The sequence below is a fragment of the Mugil cephalus genome, chromosome 13 (assembly GCF_022458985.1).
Source record: "Mugil cephalus isolate CIBA_MC_2020 chromosome 13, CIBA_Mcephalus_1.1, whole genome shotgun sequence".
Lineage (NCBI taxonomy): Eukaryota > Metazoa > Chordata > Actinopteri > Mugiliformes > Mugilidae > Mugil > Mugil cephalus.
Window position 1 is genome coordinate 9,608,553 of NC_061782.1, and position 17,957 is coordinate 9,626,509.

The 17,957-nt window shown below is 42.1% G+C and overlaps 1 protein-coding gene across 3 annotated transcripts in view; it reads left to right on the forward strand.

The window, feature by feature from the left end:
* The window catches only part of macrod2 (mono-ADP ribosylhydrolase 2), a 396,798-nt gene that overhangs the window by 370,241 nt on the left and 8,600 nt on the right, over positions 1–17,957 (forward strand). For all 3 annotated transcript variants that reach the window (XM_047602588.1, XM_047602589.1, XM_047602587.1), the window contains exons 12-15: positions 1,384–1,431; positions 1,871–1,915; positions 3,116–3,262; positions 3,836–3,898. In XM_047602588.1, the coding sequence (XP_047458544.1) occupies positions 1,384–1,431; positions 1,871–1,915; positions 3,116–3,262; positions 3,836–3,898 (303 nt within the window). The remainder of the gene's footprint in view (positions 1–1,383; positions 1,432–1,870; positions 1,916–3,115; positions 3,263–3,835; positions 3,899–17,957) is intronic.

Below are 17,957 nucleotides of genomic sequence, written 5' to 3' on the forward strand. Positions count from 1 at the left end.
TTATGCATTGTTGAAGACAGTTCTAATTGATTTTAACTAAACCATTATAAATCACACCTGCTCAACACCAAATTGTTAGTTTTGGTGTGTGTGTGTGTATATATATATATATGTGTGTGTGTGTGTGAGAGCTTTTATCCACAACTGGTTTCTTAACATCCTTCATCACAAAACGAATCGAGCCAAACTCAAATAATCAAATAACACGCAGGAAATTACATTCGGCCTATTGTTGTATCTAATATGTAGGTTTTTTGTGATCACTTCAGACAGATACAGCACTCATACGTAGAGGAAGGTTTAGGGTGACCTCAAGGCTAGTGAATCATTCATCTTTCGCTGTTTTTCCCAATGAAGTATTCCTTTCAGCCCCCTGTCTGTGGCTCTATCTGAAAATGCCAGTCATGATTAATAGAAAGGGTTGCCATCTACTGTGTGTCACCAGCATTCTGTGTGATGGACAGAGGTACTTGAGACAAACATGCGGCACTGGTAGAACTGGCCTTTTTCCCATTTAATAGAGGCTGGCATTTTTATTGTTCTGAGTACAGGGCAAAATTGCATAGATATGAAAAAATGGTTTCTCGCTGCAGCTTGTTAAAAAAGCAATTATAGAAGCTGCACAATAGCCATTGTGAAGCATGTTCTCTTATTGGTGTCATGGCTTTCATTTACTCAATTTGTCCCAAATGTCATTGGTTTACGTGTGTGTGTATGTGAGAGTGCGCGTCTGTGAGAGCAAGAGAAGGAGTGAGGAAGGTGGGAGCAACAGACATGATGGAGGGTTTAAAGTTTTACTTAGAAATTCTGCCTTTTGGGTTTACATAAGACAAAGTTTGCCATGTGGGCAAATACTCTCATGACTAAAGTACATGTTGCATTCACAGAATATATGCAAAGCATATAACATAACATTATAACACGTGTCAATATACATGTACCGAACTCTGCTAATATTAGCATGTAGCTTAAAGCACGGTGGCGCTTAATTATTGCATGAGAGAGACTCTCGCACAGCTGCATGCTCTTAATCCGGTTCTATGAATATCCACTGCAGTAAATTGAGACCCTCTTCACTGTTACAAAAGCAGACTGTGACAATTAAACTCTGTCCACCTTAAAAACTGAGGTCAAAGAAAGTAGCTGAATAAAGGGCACCAGGAGCTAAACGGGATGGTGCTGCCAGCTCTCACGTGATAAATGTTTCACCTCGGAGGAACGGTTTGATCGCTGCTGGTCATCTTTCCTCCACACGTGCCTCGTAACTTTTTCAGATCCAGATCAATAGCATGACCAGTTGTTTTATTTTTCCACGATGAACGACTGACATTACTCCCGTGCACGCTCGCATTTGTCTGATGTTTCTTCTCTGTCCCTTTCCAGGTAAAGAGGGGCCAGGTGACGAGGCTGAAGAAGAAGAGGCCGACGACGGTAATATGGCTCTACGGACCATTAACGCATGTTCTGAGCCTCTCGGCGCTACCAGTGCTTCTTGATGTCGTTTGTCATCAAAAATTGAATTTTCTATTCGCTTCAATTCAGCATTTCCACCCTGCGTGCTGCCACTCTCTCCCTCCCCCAAAAAAAGTTCCCTTATCACAGAAGCCTGGAACAAAGAAATCCCTCAATTATGTATGGCTTTAGAAGTGACATTCTTTTTCCCTTCTTTTTTTTTTTTTTTTGTCGCTTAATTTATGCACGTCTTTGTGGTTCCATTGCTCTCATACTGCAGTACAAAGACAAAGCTAGACAAAGAGATGGAATGAAAAGGCTGTTTGAGGTGATATCGAAAGCCAAGTCTATTCAACTGCAGGCACCAGCGCTGAACTCAAATGCTTTCCACTCTTTTGAATTTCTCTTCTGTTTCCAGATGTGGGAGTAAATGAAGATGTGGAGATGGCGAGTCAGAATCTAGGTATGGTGCAGTTATGAATCAGGGCTCCAGCATGGGCGGGGCTGTGATTACACAATGTTGTCATCGTTGACTTCAGCTCAGAGTTCGGTGAAAGATGCTGTACAACCTGCACAGTCTTATTAGCAGCACAGACCTGAGTAGTATCGAAAGATTTAAATGCATCTGATTAATAGAGCCGTATAAAAGACTCTGATGTGTTCTCTTGTGCTGTATGTGTGTGTGAGTGCATGCATGCGTGCGTGTGTATGTGTGACACAAAAGGACGACCATTAACTTTGAGCCAGAACCATTTCTCTTTTCCAAATATTCTCTGTGCTGCTGCTGCTGCTGCTGCTATATAATTAAGATTCAGCATTTGCATACTGCCAGCGAGCGGTGCCTTGCCGCTCTTCTGTTTGGGTTTTATTCAAATCCCATCCCATTGACAGAGATTTTGACAGATAGAGGCTCTCTGAACACGAATTTTGTCGATATTCTATAAGCGATTTCTAGCAAATGTAGCCTCGGGATACCATCCAAAATCTGAGATGTGTGATTATGTCCTCATGAGACATAAACAGAAAGCGAGGAAAAGCAAAGGTATATGGTTTGGAAAAAAAAAAAAAAAACCTGCAAGATGATTCAGCCAAAAATGTAGCAGTTATAGCTTTTTTTTGTTAGCGTATTGCAGTTGAAAAACCAGACACCTCTGATCAATACGCCATTCAGTTTTGTGGCCTTGGTTACTTTGTAAAATGTAATGTTTGTGCACAGACCTGTTTTACCTTGTTTACCTACAGCAAGTGTCTTTCACTCCAAACTTTACTTGCATTGCATGTATTTCTCAGATTTACACAGGTCTACAAACGGTAATAACCACCCTAATCCTATGACGTGCTACGGGCCATGTAGCAACTAACAAAAAACACACGATTATAAATCATATTTACATTTAAACCACCTCGTACAGCATAAAGTATTTGCCTTGGTTTTTCGTGCTTCTGACAGTTTTTCCTTCTGTCCTGTCAGCCTCCATTCAGATTGAAAAAGAGCAACCTGTTGGTGTGAAAATGTTTCTGACAGATTTCTGTCGGCGGAAATGAAGCATGAGCTTGTTTTCTGCAGGCTCTTACAGGAATTAATGTGAAGGCTTTGACTTCCCGTGCCGGGAATTATCACTCCCCCTAAACGTACGTCCTTTTATTTTTTATGTGCCTTCAGATGAAAATTCGGTCAATGAAGAGCCAAACCAGGAGCAGTGCGGAGGTGAAAATGAAAACCAGGAGCTGGCTGAAGATATAGGTACCGACGGAGGCAAAGAGGACGGCGACGACAAGGGCATCAAACATGATAAAAGTGAAGAAAAAGGTGTGAATGCAAGGGCAGTTTTTACATCAAAACCTTACACATGCTGTCAGTCACAAAAAAAAACAAGATTACAGACCTGAAAAAAGGCCCAGGTGATAGCCTGATTACCTTGTCTTTCATTTTATTTTCTCCCTGAACATATCAAAACAACCACAGGCCACTGAGGCAGACGGATATGAAGAAGTCAGATCAATCGGAGAAACCCTGATGGTCGGCATAATGACTGCATAACAAAACAGAAACAGATGTTTACATTTTTTGTTTTGCCCGCAGTTTAAAATTACAGTTCATGGATGAGCTATGCCGTAAATGCACAATAATGATGTCCCCTGGTGGAATATTTATTTATTTATTTTGTTAACAGCAAATTTCTTCCCTTGTAGAATAAACAGAGTGAAGAAGAGCACGGATCCTCATGCATTACTGAAAATCTGTCACTGGCGTATCGCAGTCAACAACACGTGCACGCACCGAGGCACATTAACAAAGACGATGTATTAGCTTTGCTTAACGGCTACATTTGCATGACTGACTGCGCGGTCCTGCATCACAACTTTGCTCACTTTCTTCCAGCCGAGGAGGAGCCGCCTGCTGCTAAGATGGCAGACGACGACGACGCGGCTGTGGAGATGGAAGGTAAGATGATGATGTGATGTGACTGGGAGTATGAAGGACTGAAGGACTGTGACTTTTCTTCTCAAGTTTAATGTATTTGTGTAGTTGCGTATTGAATTAGAGGGCTCAGTGTTGTTGTTGTTGTTGTTGTTGTTGTTGTTGTCTGCGGCTTTGGGGTTGGACTCAGCCATTCCCAATCTAAGATCTGTTTCATCAAGTTGAGCCTCAGGTGGTTTGGCACATCTGAGAAAGCCCTGATGGAGATGTTTTGAACGGCCAGTCGCAGTGGAGTGTAAAATCAAGACTCACTGTTGTGGCTATTTTTGACGTTTTACAAGTCGTGAAGATATATTTTTATTTGGGTGTTTAGCTTGTTGTTGAAAATGTGATAACTGCCTCATTTTGTCAGAGACAGCAGCCTAACGCTGAACAAGCCTCTCTGTCTGACTGTGGTGTCGTGCAGATTGTGGTGGACGCGGGTCATAATGGTCCGGATTGCCTAATATAACAGTCAAAACAACTTCCTGACTGTCGTAATGTTACGTTTATGTTGATGGTAACTCAACCGTGTGATCATTTGGGAGGACGTAGCTCGTGGTGCTCTTAAATTGTGTCGGATTAAACACTTTACCCCGCCGACTAAAATGTGCTTGTCAAAATAATAGAGACATGTGTCAGTACAACCCAACACAACACAACAGTACTGCAAACGACAGCCTCCAAAATGAAAACAGAGTCACATTTACAGCTCTCTCTGTTATTTTAAGCCAATGCTGAACACCATTACCTTCCTGAAGCCAAGATTTAATGTTACATTAGAATGCATTCATTCAGTTTTAATTAGGATCTGAGTGTATATGTATGTATATTACTGTGAGTGTGATCACACATGTGGTAACAACCATAACAACTCCTATTCTGGAAAGTTGCAATGTAATTATAAGGCAAGTCTTTTTCTCTTCAGCGCATCTGACTTTTGATAAATCTTCACAAGGGCATTGTATATTTTATTGTGGACTATATAAAGTAAGATGGGTGAACCCTCTGCGAAATCACCCGTCGGTTTCAGGAGGAGCAGTTTTGAAGATCGTGACATTTTCACAGTGCTGGACTTCACTTAACTCCTGGCTAATTAACAAAAAATGCAAAGGAGAAGTGGAGTCTTGAGCAGAGTGACCTGTGACTGCACCCAGCAGTCACTCAAAGCAGCCGTGCCCATAACTATGCATCCATGACAGTTATGTAAAAATTCACCCCTGTACACCTGTAATGAAGGGGGTAAGTTAACTATACAGGCTGATGCCGTTTATATACCAGGTCAAGCAGAGTTACTTTGAAAAGGTTATCCAATTACTGATTACTCCTTTGAAAAATAACTTCACTGATTACTTGATTTTAGAAGTAACTAAGTTACATTAAAAGTTACTTTAAAATATATGCTTTAATTAAAAAAAAGGCAGTATTTCCTCTACAACATCCTGCCTGACCAACTTCTTCAACTTTCCCCAACTCACTGGTTTTGCACCAAAGTCAAAGTCTGGGAGGCGAACCCGTGACCCTTGAGCCTCAAAATAAATAATGAATGCTCCTCAGTCTCAAAATAGTGGTGGTATTTCCAGCTGGTTACGTTTGTGATGCTGCATGGTATTACCCGAGAGTTGTCCTCATGCCGGAAACGTGACTTGTCGCGTACGTGACGTCGCTCCCAGACACAGAAAGAAAGCGAAAATATGTCTTTTCATTCAGGAAAATGGGAAATATACTAACACACAGCGACTTGGATAAGTATCTTTAATCTGATTACTGGTTTGGAAATAGTTACACGTTAGATTACTCATTACTGGAAAAGAAAATACTGAGGCCAAGTATTCATGCACAAAATCAGGACTTTAATTATTAAAGTTAACCAAAGCCTGAACGGAGCTACAGGAGCTACTGCGCCTCTAACCAGGAAAAGACGGAATAGCATTTCAAAAGTTGACAAAACGTCAATAGCTGGTTTGCAGGGAACTACCTCGCAGGAAAACTGAAGTGAACTGCTGAAGAGTGGTAGAGTAGAAAATCCTTAAACAGTGTTGGGCTTGACTGAACGATGTGATGTAGGTTAGCCCAGCTGCAGCTATGAACCGTGCAGGTTTACTACACAGGACAGAGATGCAACTCAACAATGCAGACCCACAGATGGCAGCTGGTCTCCTTAGTAGCGGCAGTGGACAGAACTCAACACCACAAGGATGTTTCATTAAGTGTCGACATTTTCATACCGTACCTCTACTTCTTCGGAGTTGAAATTGAGCTCTATGTGGCCCTTCAACTAAAATTAGTTTGACACCCCTGCCTTGAATCCACAGCTGAAAATAGCCCCCTTCAAATGCAGTCAAATTTACTTCTGTTTAAGTAACAAGAAATGAGCGAGAAAGATCTTTTGTAGATATATATGTCAGTTTCCAGTAGCAACATAGCTTGCTTAGTGCTACAAGCTGTGTAGAGTAGTTGGAAAACACTGAGAGAGGGATGTTGTTATGTTTCGTTGCTGTCAGTGGTGCTGAATAATTAAATCTAAATAAAAGATATTGTTCATAGAACAGTCCTGTATGATCTTTACATGGATGTATGATTTAGAGACCATTGTTTAGTGAGGTTGTGACATATTTAGACTTTATTTACGAGTGCCACAAAGCCAGTCACTTTGTTTGGACGTCTCTCTCAGTGTAGCCACGGTTTATGTTCCAGGCCACATGGGACATCCGTCTTTATTTACCTCTGTTTTTTCTGTGGCTTCTCACTTATTAAGTGCACTGTCTTGACAATTTAACGCAAGACCCGCGAAACCCAGGCGTCCTTCTCCCACCACCGCGTTAACACAAAGGTCTGAGTCACCCTCTCACCTCCATTTCACTTTCCCTTTGACTGACATTCAATTAATTTGGGGTGAGAGTGGAAATTCCTGATAGATCCATCTCAGATAGCCTCCTCTGTCCTCTCCGAGAAGCCCGCAGAATATATCTTACACACACTACAGGCTTCCCTTCACTGGAGAGCTTCACTCCAGCCCGCTGAATGTGTCTTTCCTGAGCCCGCCACTGTCTGTCACTGTCTGGGTTACCTTCGGCTGCGGTGGCGCTGTCAGGCAGTAAACAGCGGTGTCACTCGGGCTTGCAGGCAGATTGAATTCTGTGTGGAAGAGCGGGGCCTTGGACGGAGTGCGCGCCCAAGCCGTCCCAGATATTGAATCTCATGCGGGCCAACAAAGCCTGGCTTAGCCACACATAACCAGGCATTCACGGGAGGAGACCAAATGATTCCAGAGCCAATACCTTTTATTAAAAATAATAACTGTAATCAGGCTGCCTGCTCGTAGCCACGGAGGTTAAATCTGCTTCATTGAAAGGAGTAATAAAATGGCTCATAATGATGGGAGGAATGAGTAATGAATCAAACAATTCGAGGACAGCTGAATTTGAGGTGGCTGCACGTGTGCACGGGAAATTGTGAGTCAGAGCGCGTGTGTGTGTGTCTGGGGGTCTTCTGAACCTCCGATTCTCAACTTCCACCTTATTTTCTACTCACTGCTTTCTTATTATATTCCCAATCGAGAAGTAATTCACAGACACACACATGAATATAAGAAAGTGCGATATAAAACATTTTGAATTGACTGTTCTTGTCTTCGCAGAAATGGAAAATCGCTGCAGGCAGGATAGAGATGTATTAAGCTTTGTAGCTTAATTTGTACGTTTTCAACGATAAATCTAAAGTTCTTAAACACGAGATCGGGGAAAATCAATTCGGAAAGGAAGAGTTCTTGGCTCTCGTTGAGTATTGCTCTCTAATTTGTTGTTTGCTTAATTGTCAAGTCGTGTAAATTGAATTGCAAGCTCCCGAGAGGGATTTACAGTAAACCGGCATCTAACGCAAGCCAGCACCTGAAGTTGTGGCTGCATTTTACATCCAACTTATTCGCTGCCTTCTAATCCTTTGAACGTAATCTCAGCGGGAAGCCTCGCTGATGAACCTCGCGGCGGACGGGTCACGTCGTACATGTTAGCGATTCCGCGTTGCAGGATGCACTATAGACAGACATGCCTCTGCAGCGCTCTTTAACCAACATCTGGCACATTTATATCCACGTGCTGCCAGTTGTCAGCGATGTCTGTTGACACCCTGCCGTTCTCACGTTGCTCAATATTGCACATATGGAAGTGTGTATCACAGCTAAGCATCTCAGCCCCGACTCAGTCACACTAAATAATACAAAGCTAAATAAAACAGCTTTGTGTTTCATGCATTTTCGCCGCCATCACCGTTAGAACCCGTGAGTTTTAGTAATTTATTCAGTCCACACGCGCTCCCCTAAAGTGGATAAAGATCCAGGATACTGTGCGGGTCATTTGCTGATGTCTTATCACTTCGTATTGCCAAACTGTACCATCTGCTGTTTACCTTTGCAAGTCTGCTCATGTGAATATGCAGCAGTTATGTTCACGGATTTAGCCATGTTGTTCTTAACTCTATAAATTACTTTAATGCAACCTTATAATAAACCAGAGCAATAATCCAAACAGTGTGGAGCAAATATTATATTCTGTGGGGGGTTGTCCTCTTGAATATGCCTGTGAAGTAGAGATATATAAGAAGAAAAGCAGCAGGGAGATATAGTATTTTAAATCAGGCTGCATGCTCCACTATATAAATCATGTGTATTAGATATCTTCCTGCACAGGCAGTGAGATTCTCAGGCTGATAGTTTGGACGCTATAAAGGCTCCCAAAAATTGAATCAGAAGCAGCCTATATTTATGAATATTCATGACATGCTTTAAAATCAAAATAGGGGGCTAGGATGTTATTGCTTTTGGAATCTCTTCTCTGCAAGCTTTGTTCTGGTGACTTGTGAGAGTGGGCACGCGCTTCACTAAGCTCATGGTACGCCCATAAATTAAAATAACACTCCCTTTGCCTTAAGCTAGGAATAAATAAATCAGAGTTGTGGGCAGGAATTGTTTTCCCTTCATGCAGTGTGGTTTTCCTGCAGGAGTGTTGCTCTTGTAGCTATTGTCTTTGCTCCATAGGTAAGATTTTATGGCACAGCAGCTCGTGCTACAAGTTTCACCTTTTATGTCGTACGCTGCACGGACACAAATCATGAATAAGGTTTGTGAGTGCTTTTGGTTGGTATTTCTTTTTTACATTGCCTGTCAATTTAGTACAGGGGCAAAGTATGGAGTATGGACCCCCTACCTACTACATGTGTTCTATATTAAACTAGTGCTGTTTATAAATATACATCATTATTATCGTTTTGTATTCAATAGTAAGCTATTCAAATAATACACAGTAGGCCCCGCCCCCTATTGCTACTGTGCCAATCACAACGTAACATATTATACGTCGACTTTTGTCAGATTCCTCTAATGACAAAACATTTAGCTATGTTTAAAGTTAAAACTGTCAATCCGTCAATTATTTTCTTTATCTGTCAATTTTATGTATAAATAGTATTATCTACTTGACAGTTTTAACTGTAAACATAGCTAAATACCTAACATACTAAAATATGTTGGTTTTTGTTAATGTGTATTTAAAGAAATTTAAATTTGTGAGGGAAAATTGAAAAAAAAAATATATATATATAAAATGTATAATCAACCAAAGATTTTGCGACCCCCTTGCAGTACCTCCGCGGACTGCCTATGGACTGCGGACCCCCTGTTGAAGACCTATGATTTAGTACTAGGACTGGGCAATACTGGGAATTTCAGAATCAGAATTACTTTATTGATCACAGTTTTGGTATCGATCTGATACCAAGTAATCACAGGGCTAGTATCGCTGATACTGTTGAAATGTCATGATCATTGAATAACTTCATCATTTTCCCTTTTGTCATTGTGATTATAATAAAACACAGGACGAATATTTAGGCAAATAAACTGAGTTTTCTAAACTAATTACAATATAAAACAATTTAAGAGGATGAAATTTAAATAATTCTCCCAACTCATTGTCATTGGTGCTAAAATAAGAAAAAAGGAACAACAACATATACATATAACGATGTAAACAACACAACAACAATGGAAAATAATGTTCTAACAGTAGTCAGACTAGCAAAGACAATAAACACAAAAAAACTATGTAATAATAAATAATAAATTGCTCAGAGGAAAATTTTGGATCATTCATTTTCTACCACAGAAGTGAGTTCACATCCTGTGTAGCAGTCTTCTCTTTGGAGTACCGACGCTTTTCAATAACAGCACCAGTGCCAGCTGTGTGATGCTGCCGTGACGCTAGGATTCAAGTGTCAAGCTCTGTCCCTATTCCACCTTCTGCTACAGGTGTCGATGGAGGCACACAGACTTGGAGAGAAGCTGCGCTCACTGGAACTCTTTTTTATAGAAGAGAAACTAAAACAAATGTATCGATCTCGTCGTGCTAGTATCAATCCAATACCGATACTGACCTTAGTATCGATGCTATCGATATTTAGATTGATACGCCCAGCCCTAGTATGTGCCCATTAATCAACGCTGCCTTTTTATAAAAAAAAAATGTGACTGATAGATTGAGCTGAATCTACAATACATATCTTCCAGTCTTCCTCATACATTCCTGGTTTTGATAAAGCCTGTTGAGGCTGCCCGGGGGACAAAACGTTCTGGGAATTCTTCAGAGGGGTTTCTGGGTGCAGACCAGAGGCACAAGTAAGGACAGACTGTAATGGCATGCTGAAGCCAGACAGGAGGGACCCTGCAGGGGAGAGATGGAGAGATGGACACAGCAGGCTATCGCAAAAATCTAAGTCTCAACACGACAGAGGCGAGGCATGAGCACAGAGCTGACATTCCCCCTGCTCCTCTCACCCTTCAATTTTCTGTCTTTTGTTTTTGCTTCTTTTTTTTTTGCTTTCCAAACCTTTTCTGTTGTTCAGAACATCACCGCAACTCAAGTAAACGCAGGTTTATCCGTCTTCCATCTTCCGTCTTCCATCATTCGTCGTTATTTGATTTTTCTTCATTCCATGAATATTTCTGCACAAAATGTCATTTTTTCGCCCCCCTTGACCGGTGGTCAGGATGTGTCGCACATACACTATTGATGGCTTTGACTGCGACTTTGCCACAACCGCCCACAGCTCACTGTGTGCGAGCTTCTGAGCAGAAAGCATAGCTGCAGCCACAAGTGCGACATGGTGCCAAACTCCATGTACATTATTCATCCACCTCTCTGCTCACGTACAATAAGAAATGTTTGAAATGGAGGTGCAAAAAAAAAAAAGAAAAATAATAATAATAAACCCTCTAACAACTGTCTCGAGAATTGGTTTTATTCTCTTGTTTGCTAGTGTTGTTTGGGGAATGTTATTGATTTCTACGTATTTTTCACCCTTAGCGGAACAGCTTGAGTGTAACAGGACAGTAAGCCGACACAAATGGCACTTCTGAAATCCAGCAGACTTGCCATTGGCGATGTGAAGGTACACACCAAACTATCACAGCACTGTGACCCCGCGTGGCTGCTCTTTTATGCTAAAGCATCAAGTACAAAGAGTCGAATGTCTTCGTAATCCATTGCAAATCAAAAAGGACTTTTTTTCTTCTTTTTCTTTTTCGCCCGCTTGAATAATTTATCCCAGAACTCACTGGTATATTCTGCTCAGAATTTGTTGCTGTTCAAGTGCACTTTGCATTTCTGTTTCCTCGTCTGCAATACCAAAAAAAAAAGGAAGAAAGAAAGAAAAAAAGGATTTCAAGCTTTACTTAATTGGTTGTTTTGTGCCCTTTGTGTTGGTCTTTTGTGAACAATGGGATACTGGTGATGTAAATCTAATTCTGGAGAGCAGTGCGGTCCTTCCTGTGGCTAAGAGTTGTCAGCACACAATTAGCTTTTGGCATAACATTATATACTGTAACAGTGCGGCTCCTGAGGGAGCAAGCTGCCCCCGGCTGAAGGCATTAGGCAACGCTCGTAATTTATAGTTTTTTTTTTTTATTCTGACTGTGGGAGCTCAGTAACAGCAGCTACCCCCAATCACAGCCATGCTGAGACATTGTGTCTGAGTGCCATGAGTGGATGCCCACAGTCTTATCATGATGTGTGTTTTTGCAGCTTTTTTTTTTTTTTTTTTTTTTCCGCTGAATTCCATTCGACTCTTTTTCTCATTCTTAGGCTACATTGGCCTCGGTAGATTTGGCTAAACCTGTTTCTCAGTGAATAAAATGAGGAATATTTTACCGTGGTCCCTTCACAAATAAAATTAATGCATAAAGTAATTAAATACAAAAAATAAATAAATTAATCAAAACTGGAAACATTAATTTCTCGGCCATTATTCTTAATGGAGCCGCTACAGGCATTCAAATTAAATGAATCAAGCATTAGAAATAGTAAAGCTGCCCTTCTCTATTTGTCAAGAGTGCACTGAGAATACATGGGGAAATAATGAAGACATGCAAACCACATGCAAGTAGACTTAGAACTGCAGGAAGCACTTTAAAAGTGACGTTTAGGAGTGGCTTGCGGTTGCCATGGTGACTCATGAAGTTACTGACTGTGTGACGGTGAGTTAAAATCTCGACTGCACTGCCATTTTTTATTTTTTTTTTTTTGTTCGTTTGTTTGTTTGTTTAAACAGTCTCTCTGGATTCGTCTATTACTCCAGATGACACCCTCCGTCATCTCATAATATCCTCCTATTGATGGGAGACACAGGACTCTTATTTAGCCAGAGACGGAGAGAAGACGCGCAGTGTCCATTATGTTGGTCACCTCTGACCCAGAAGCCTGCTTCAAAGAGAGTGGCCCTCATCTAACAGGCTACGGGCGAGGGACACACACACACACACACACACACACACTTTTTCTGTTCTCCTTTGAAGCTCCTCTTTTGATCATCTCTCCAACCCTGTCTCCGCCTACTGTTTGCCTCACAAAAAAAAAAAAAAAAATGGCAAATGAATCAACTCCGAGCAGAGAGAGAGAATTTGTCAGGTGGCACAGATGCAACAAATGTGTTTTTGAGAAGCCTGCGACGTATTTTAGTCACAGTCGCTCACACACCTCCCATAAAAACACACACAGACGGAAAAGACGGCGCTTGAATGATGAGTGATCTCCGTACGGGTTGTCTGTCTCCTGGAGGGAGTGAGGAAGATTTGATGGTGGCGCCGCTTCAGTCACGAGAAAACACAGATCAGATACTGACACCGGTGTTCTTTGAGACTCAGACATGACAGTTGGGATTTTAAAGTCTTTAACCCTTTGGATTTAATATTTTTGTATTTTTTTTCAGATATTCACCTTTTTTTCACAGCTTGATATAAAGTTGCCACATTTAGTCAACAAATTGAATGACTGAGTATATTTTTAACATGGTAGTAGAGAGAATCTGACACGATGGCATTTCTGTGGCTTATTTGCTTTTGTGGACTAAACAATGAACCGCCATAGACACATCATTAGTTACAATGTTTCACTACATAGGAGGTAGAGATGGACTGATACTTCTGCTTACTTAATTACAATTTTTAATAATTTGTGATCATTAATTATAATTTCTTTCCGTCAGAAATTAAGTATAGCTTTGGGTTTTAGACATACAGCTTTAATGAAGTCACCAAGGGTTCTGGAAAACCCAATCGTTTTCTGTTATTTCACAGGCCAAACAATCACCCAGTTAATTAAGAAATTTAATTAATTCATTCATGTAAATGATTTGATAATTAAAATAAACATTAGTGTCAGATCTGACAATCTGATAGGGTTCTGTATATTATAGCATGCTATGTGAAGGATGATGAAGAAGTGGGGGTTGAACAACTTGATTTTTTTTAAAGTCGACTAATATGTGGAGAGAGTCCGGTCCACGGCGACTAGTCGATGACGTCACACATAAAAACACAGTAGAAAATCTATGCTCTTGACCTCAGTACAAGGTACAGAGGCTTTTCTGGGGTTATGTTGGTCGTACACCATAAACACCATCAGTCTGACACTTTATCCTATATAAATCAACACCAGCACTAGTGTTTAATAGTACTTTAGGCATGTCTGGCACATTTTTAGGGTCACCCCTAAATGTTACCCAAGCACCCCTAAAAATAAAAGTTGAAAAAACGCATTTGTCTGAGATAAAAATGACAAAAGAAATCAGCTCAATAGTAGAAAGTATGTGCTTTAAACCTAATATTTTATGGAGGAAATGCTGCATCTCGCGCTAACCCTTGCATTGCAGTGGTGTGACCCACCACTCTCGTTTACCCTACCCTCTCTGACAAAGCGTGCACACAAATTAGGTTGGGCTGAGCGTCCCCTGTAAGTTACCAAGACGTATTAACTTTATCACTTAGCACCAACACATCACAGTCATTAGCAACAGCCTTTACTTTTACTGTTGTAAAGTTTTTATTGTCTCTCTGGCAGGCTAATAGTGCAGGCTGTCAGTCAACCTCTGTCCACAGTTTATATTGGAGCACTGACTCTAGAATCGGCCCTGCTTCACAGCATGTTGTATGATAGGTTAATGTAGCCAGGGTAAAACTAAAATGTGTTGTGTCTCTGAAACATTTTCCATGCATGGCAGTGAAATGTCTGACGTTTGGTCCTAATTGACTGCTGTTGATGGTAATTTGGACCGTTCCTCTGCTAGCGTTAGCGGTACCTCTTCAGATACATATTCTGCATGACACAGCACCACGGGCTTCATCTTAAGTGAATTATTTCCACCCACTTGATGAGGCGCTGGTAGTTTGCTGCAATGACCCACTGGGCTCCTCATCCGTCTTCTAGGAGACGTCCGTGTTGTCACATGATCGGCGACTAGTTAACCTCGTACTGAAAGTGTCATGGCAAGTCGGCTAGTTGGCACAACCCCCGTGATGAAGTAATAGCTTATAGTTCATCACAGAAAACAGTAGCCTGCAGAGCAGGGACATCACAGAGAGACTATAGGAATCTGTGGCGTCTTCATTCTCTGTAACAATGTCTCAATCCGTCCCCACATAAATGCAGCTCCTCCTCCGGTCAACTAATCAAGCAGCTCTCTTGCTGACCTTTCGGTGATAGACGACTGCTGTGCAGGAACTCCTGGTCCGACTGCCGTCTAGACAAGCGCTTTGATTATATTGACCAGTGCGATCCATGATCTAGTGTGGAAAACCCTGAGCTACCCAAAAGAGGCATCACTTTATAACTGCGAATCAATGTGTAACTTCAGAGCGTGGCCTTAGCTGTGTCCTCTGCAACACACACACACAAAACACCCACGCCTCCCTCTGCCTGCTTATAGTAGTAACACCTCGCTCAGCCCTACCTGTACCTATCTACGTACGCGTCCCATTTTATCATCGGCGTTAGACACATTGTCGCTGGGGTTGGACACATCGCCCACCGTCTCTCCCTGCAAGGGGACAGTGCGCCTTGATATGGTAAACCACAATAGGTATTAAAAACACCAGCGGGCAGCTTTCTTGCGGCAGGCCCTCTAGCAGCACATGGAGAGTCTAAAGATTATGTAAAGTAATTCAGTGAGTGATGAGAGAAGAACAGGCCACCACTGACAGCAGGTTTAGCAGGTATGTAGGTCACACAGGGGGAGGCCTCTTTTGCATTTTTCCCTTCCGTGTCTATTTTTGTGTTGTCTCCCTCTCTCACGTCTTCACTTAATCAGTTATTCACGTACCCCTTTCATCTCTGTGTATCTCAGTGTTCTGCCTTTTTTTTTTAATCTCATCCTTTGTCTTCTGACAGACCACAGTGGCTGTTCCACACTATCTCGGACAAAATACTGAACAGAAAAAAGAGAGAGATATCGCCAGTGGAGACATATTTTTTTATTTATTTTTTACTGGCTTTCCTGCTTCTTTCAACCTTGTGTCTTATCAAAAGTTTGCCAGTGGTCATTTTTCCCTTCGTGTTTTGCAACATACTTGCCATCGCCTTTCAACCGCCTTCACTTTGCTCTGAGTAGTAGCTTAACTCCAAAGCAGATGGTGTCCAGTTCTCTTTTCAATCATTCAGAGTACTTTGTGTTTCCTCATCTTGTCAAGCATGGCCTAGGCCCGTGTAATGAGCTTGGGCCTTTTCAGTCTGTTTAGAGGACCCTGACCCAACTCGGGGGCGCCCCACCACAGCCACCGCTGCAAGGTTACCCAAACCCGCAGGGGAGCACAATGCTACTTAGTGTGCACAACCCCTTGGCCTTTTCTTAGGGAGAAGAAAGCCGGAATATTAATGAAGACTCTTGGCTTTTCAGGAGGGTAGCGGTAGAGAGGGGCGGTCACAGTGTTTACTGAACAGGCTTGTTTTCATCTCCCTAGCCCACAGGTCACAGCTCAGTGCTCTTTAATTGGCTCAGATTGTCAGACAGTGTTCTCTCTCATAGAAAAAGAAAACTCCAACTATCAAATGCTGAAAAATGCCGAAACCCCCCCCTCTTCACCATAGATTTTTTTTTTTTTTTTTTTTTTTTTTGTTACTGTTTTTGAAAGTAGAAGCTTATGCAGCTTAGCTATTTCCACAAGCCTGCACTACAAATGTAACATTAACATATGAAAATAGCCTCCTTTCCACATTTACCAGCTCATTAGTTCCTTTGGGTTGGACACTTGTTGAAGTCCACACGGTCTTGTTTTGCTTGAACGGGGATGTCTTTAATTATCTTTGCAGTAGGCACGTCAAGCCCAAAGCCATTAGTCCATGCAAAGTTCAATGAGGGGCTCTTTGATACTTGTTTAATATACATGGCCCAATACAGATCAGGCCCCGGTCCCCTCGCAGACCACCCAGTTTACACAGTGAAATTAATTTCGCTCTCATCTCCTGAAAGGCACTGCGCGTCGATAGATACTGGTACAGACCTTGACATTTTCCTACCTCATTCTCTCAAGATGAAGAGCTATCGAGTAAGCAGCAGCCCTCTAACGGCTTCACAAAAGCTGCAGGAAAACAAAGAGTAAACACTGGCGAAATGGAAATGCCATATGCACTCACTGCGAGAGATTCAGTCAGAAAACGTCTTTGTGGCGTGTTTAATGTGGACATGCTCTAAGTGGGCCTCTCACAGACAATACTGAGCAACTGTTGGTTAAAGGAGGCGGTTGATGGTTTTCAATTTCCCCCCCAAGACTGAGATTTTGATCGGCCATGTTCATTGTTGGAGTTGGAGCAGCTGGACACCTGTGTGATCTGTCTGGGATCAAAGCTGAGACATGCTCAGACACAGCGCACGAGGCCGCCCGGCCACGGTTTGGGGATCAAATGAACAGAAGAAACTCTCCTGGGCAACTGACACTGTAGGGCACGAGCACTTCTCCACCTCCGCACCCCGATCGATTGTTTTTATTCTTCCACTGCTCAGGAGGAGAAGTTGAATGAAAGACAGTGAGATGTCCTGTGGCTGAGGGACAAAGGGAACCTCCTGTTCTGCCCAAGGCTCCTGTCTGGAACATTAAGCAGAGACGGTTCCCATGCTGCTGTGTGGGTGACCCACAGAGACTCCCTCCCTTGTGGGCTGACTGAGATGGAATGACGAGACCATTAAAAGTGGCTCAAGAGCAGAACCGCTGGTGATCGTGACAAAAGCTCTTCAAAGGTTATGGGAAATAATAAGAGCGCTTATATATCGGAGCTATCAAATTTCTGTCAGATATTCAAACAAATCTGTGTCCCAGCCTTAGCCTCAATTGCCGTCCAGTTTCAATCACGGTTGAATATTGTGCTGCAGCACGCCGATGCTGACCAACAAAACGCTAACTACCTCTAATAATGAATGGAAGGTGGGGGGATGTAATTTTCTGCTTGTCTGCATACGGGGGTGACTTATGCCTAACTCGCTTCCTTCCTCTCCCTCGTCTTCTACGCGTGGAAGTGTGAGCACATGCACATTTTGTCTGAAGGACTTTTTCTCTATTGGATGTTTTTGCTTAACTTCTGAAAGGCTGGAGAGACAAAGACGCTGAAGAAGTCCGTGGTTTCTGGGCAGGTGTCTTAAGTATTTTTTTGATCTCCTCAGTGACCTCGGCTCACTCGTAAATGAATCTGTCTTGATCTCAGTCTTTCTTGTCTTCACTGAAACATAA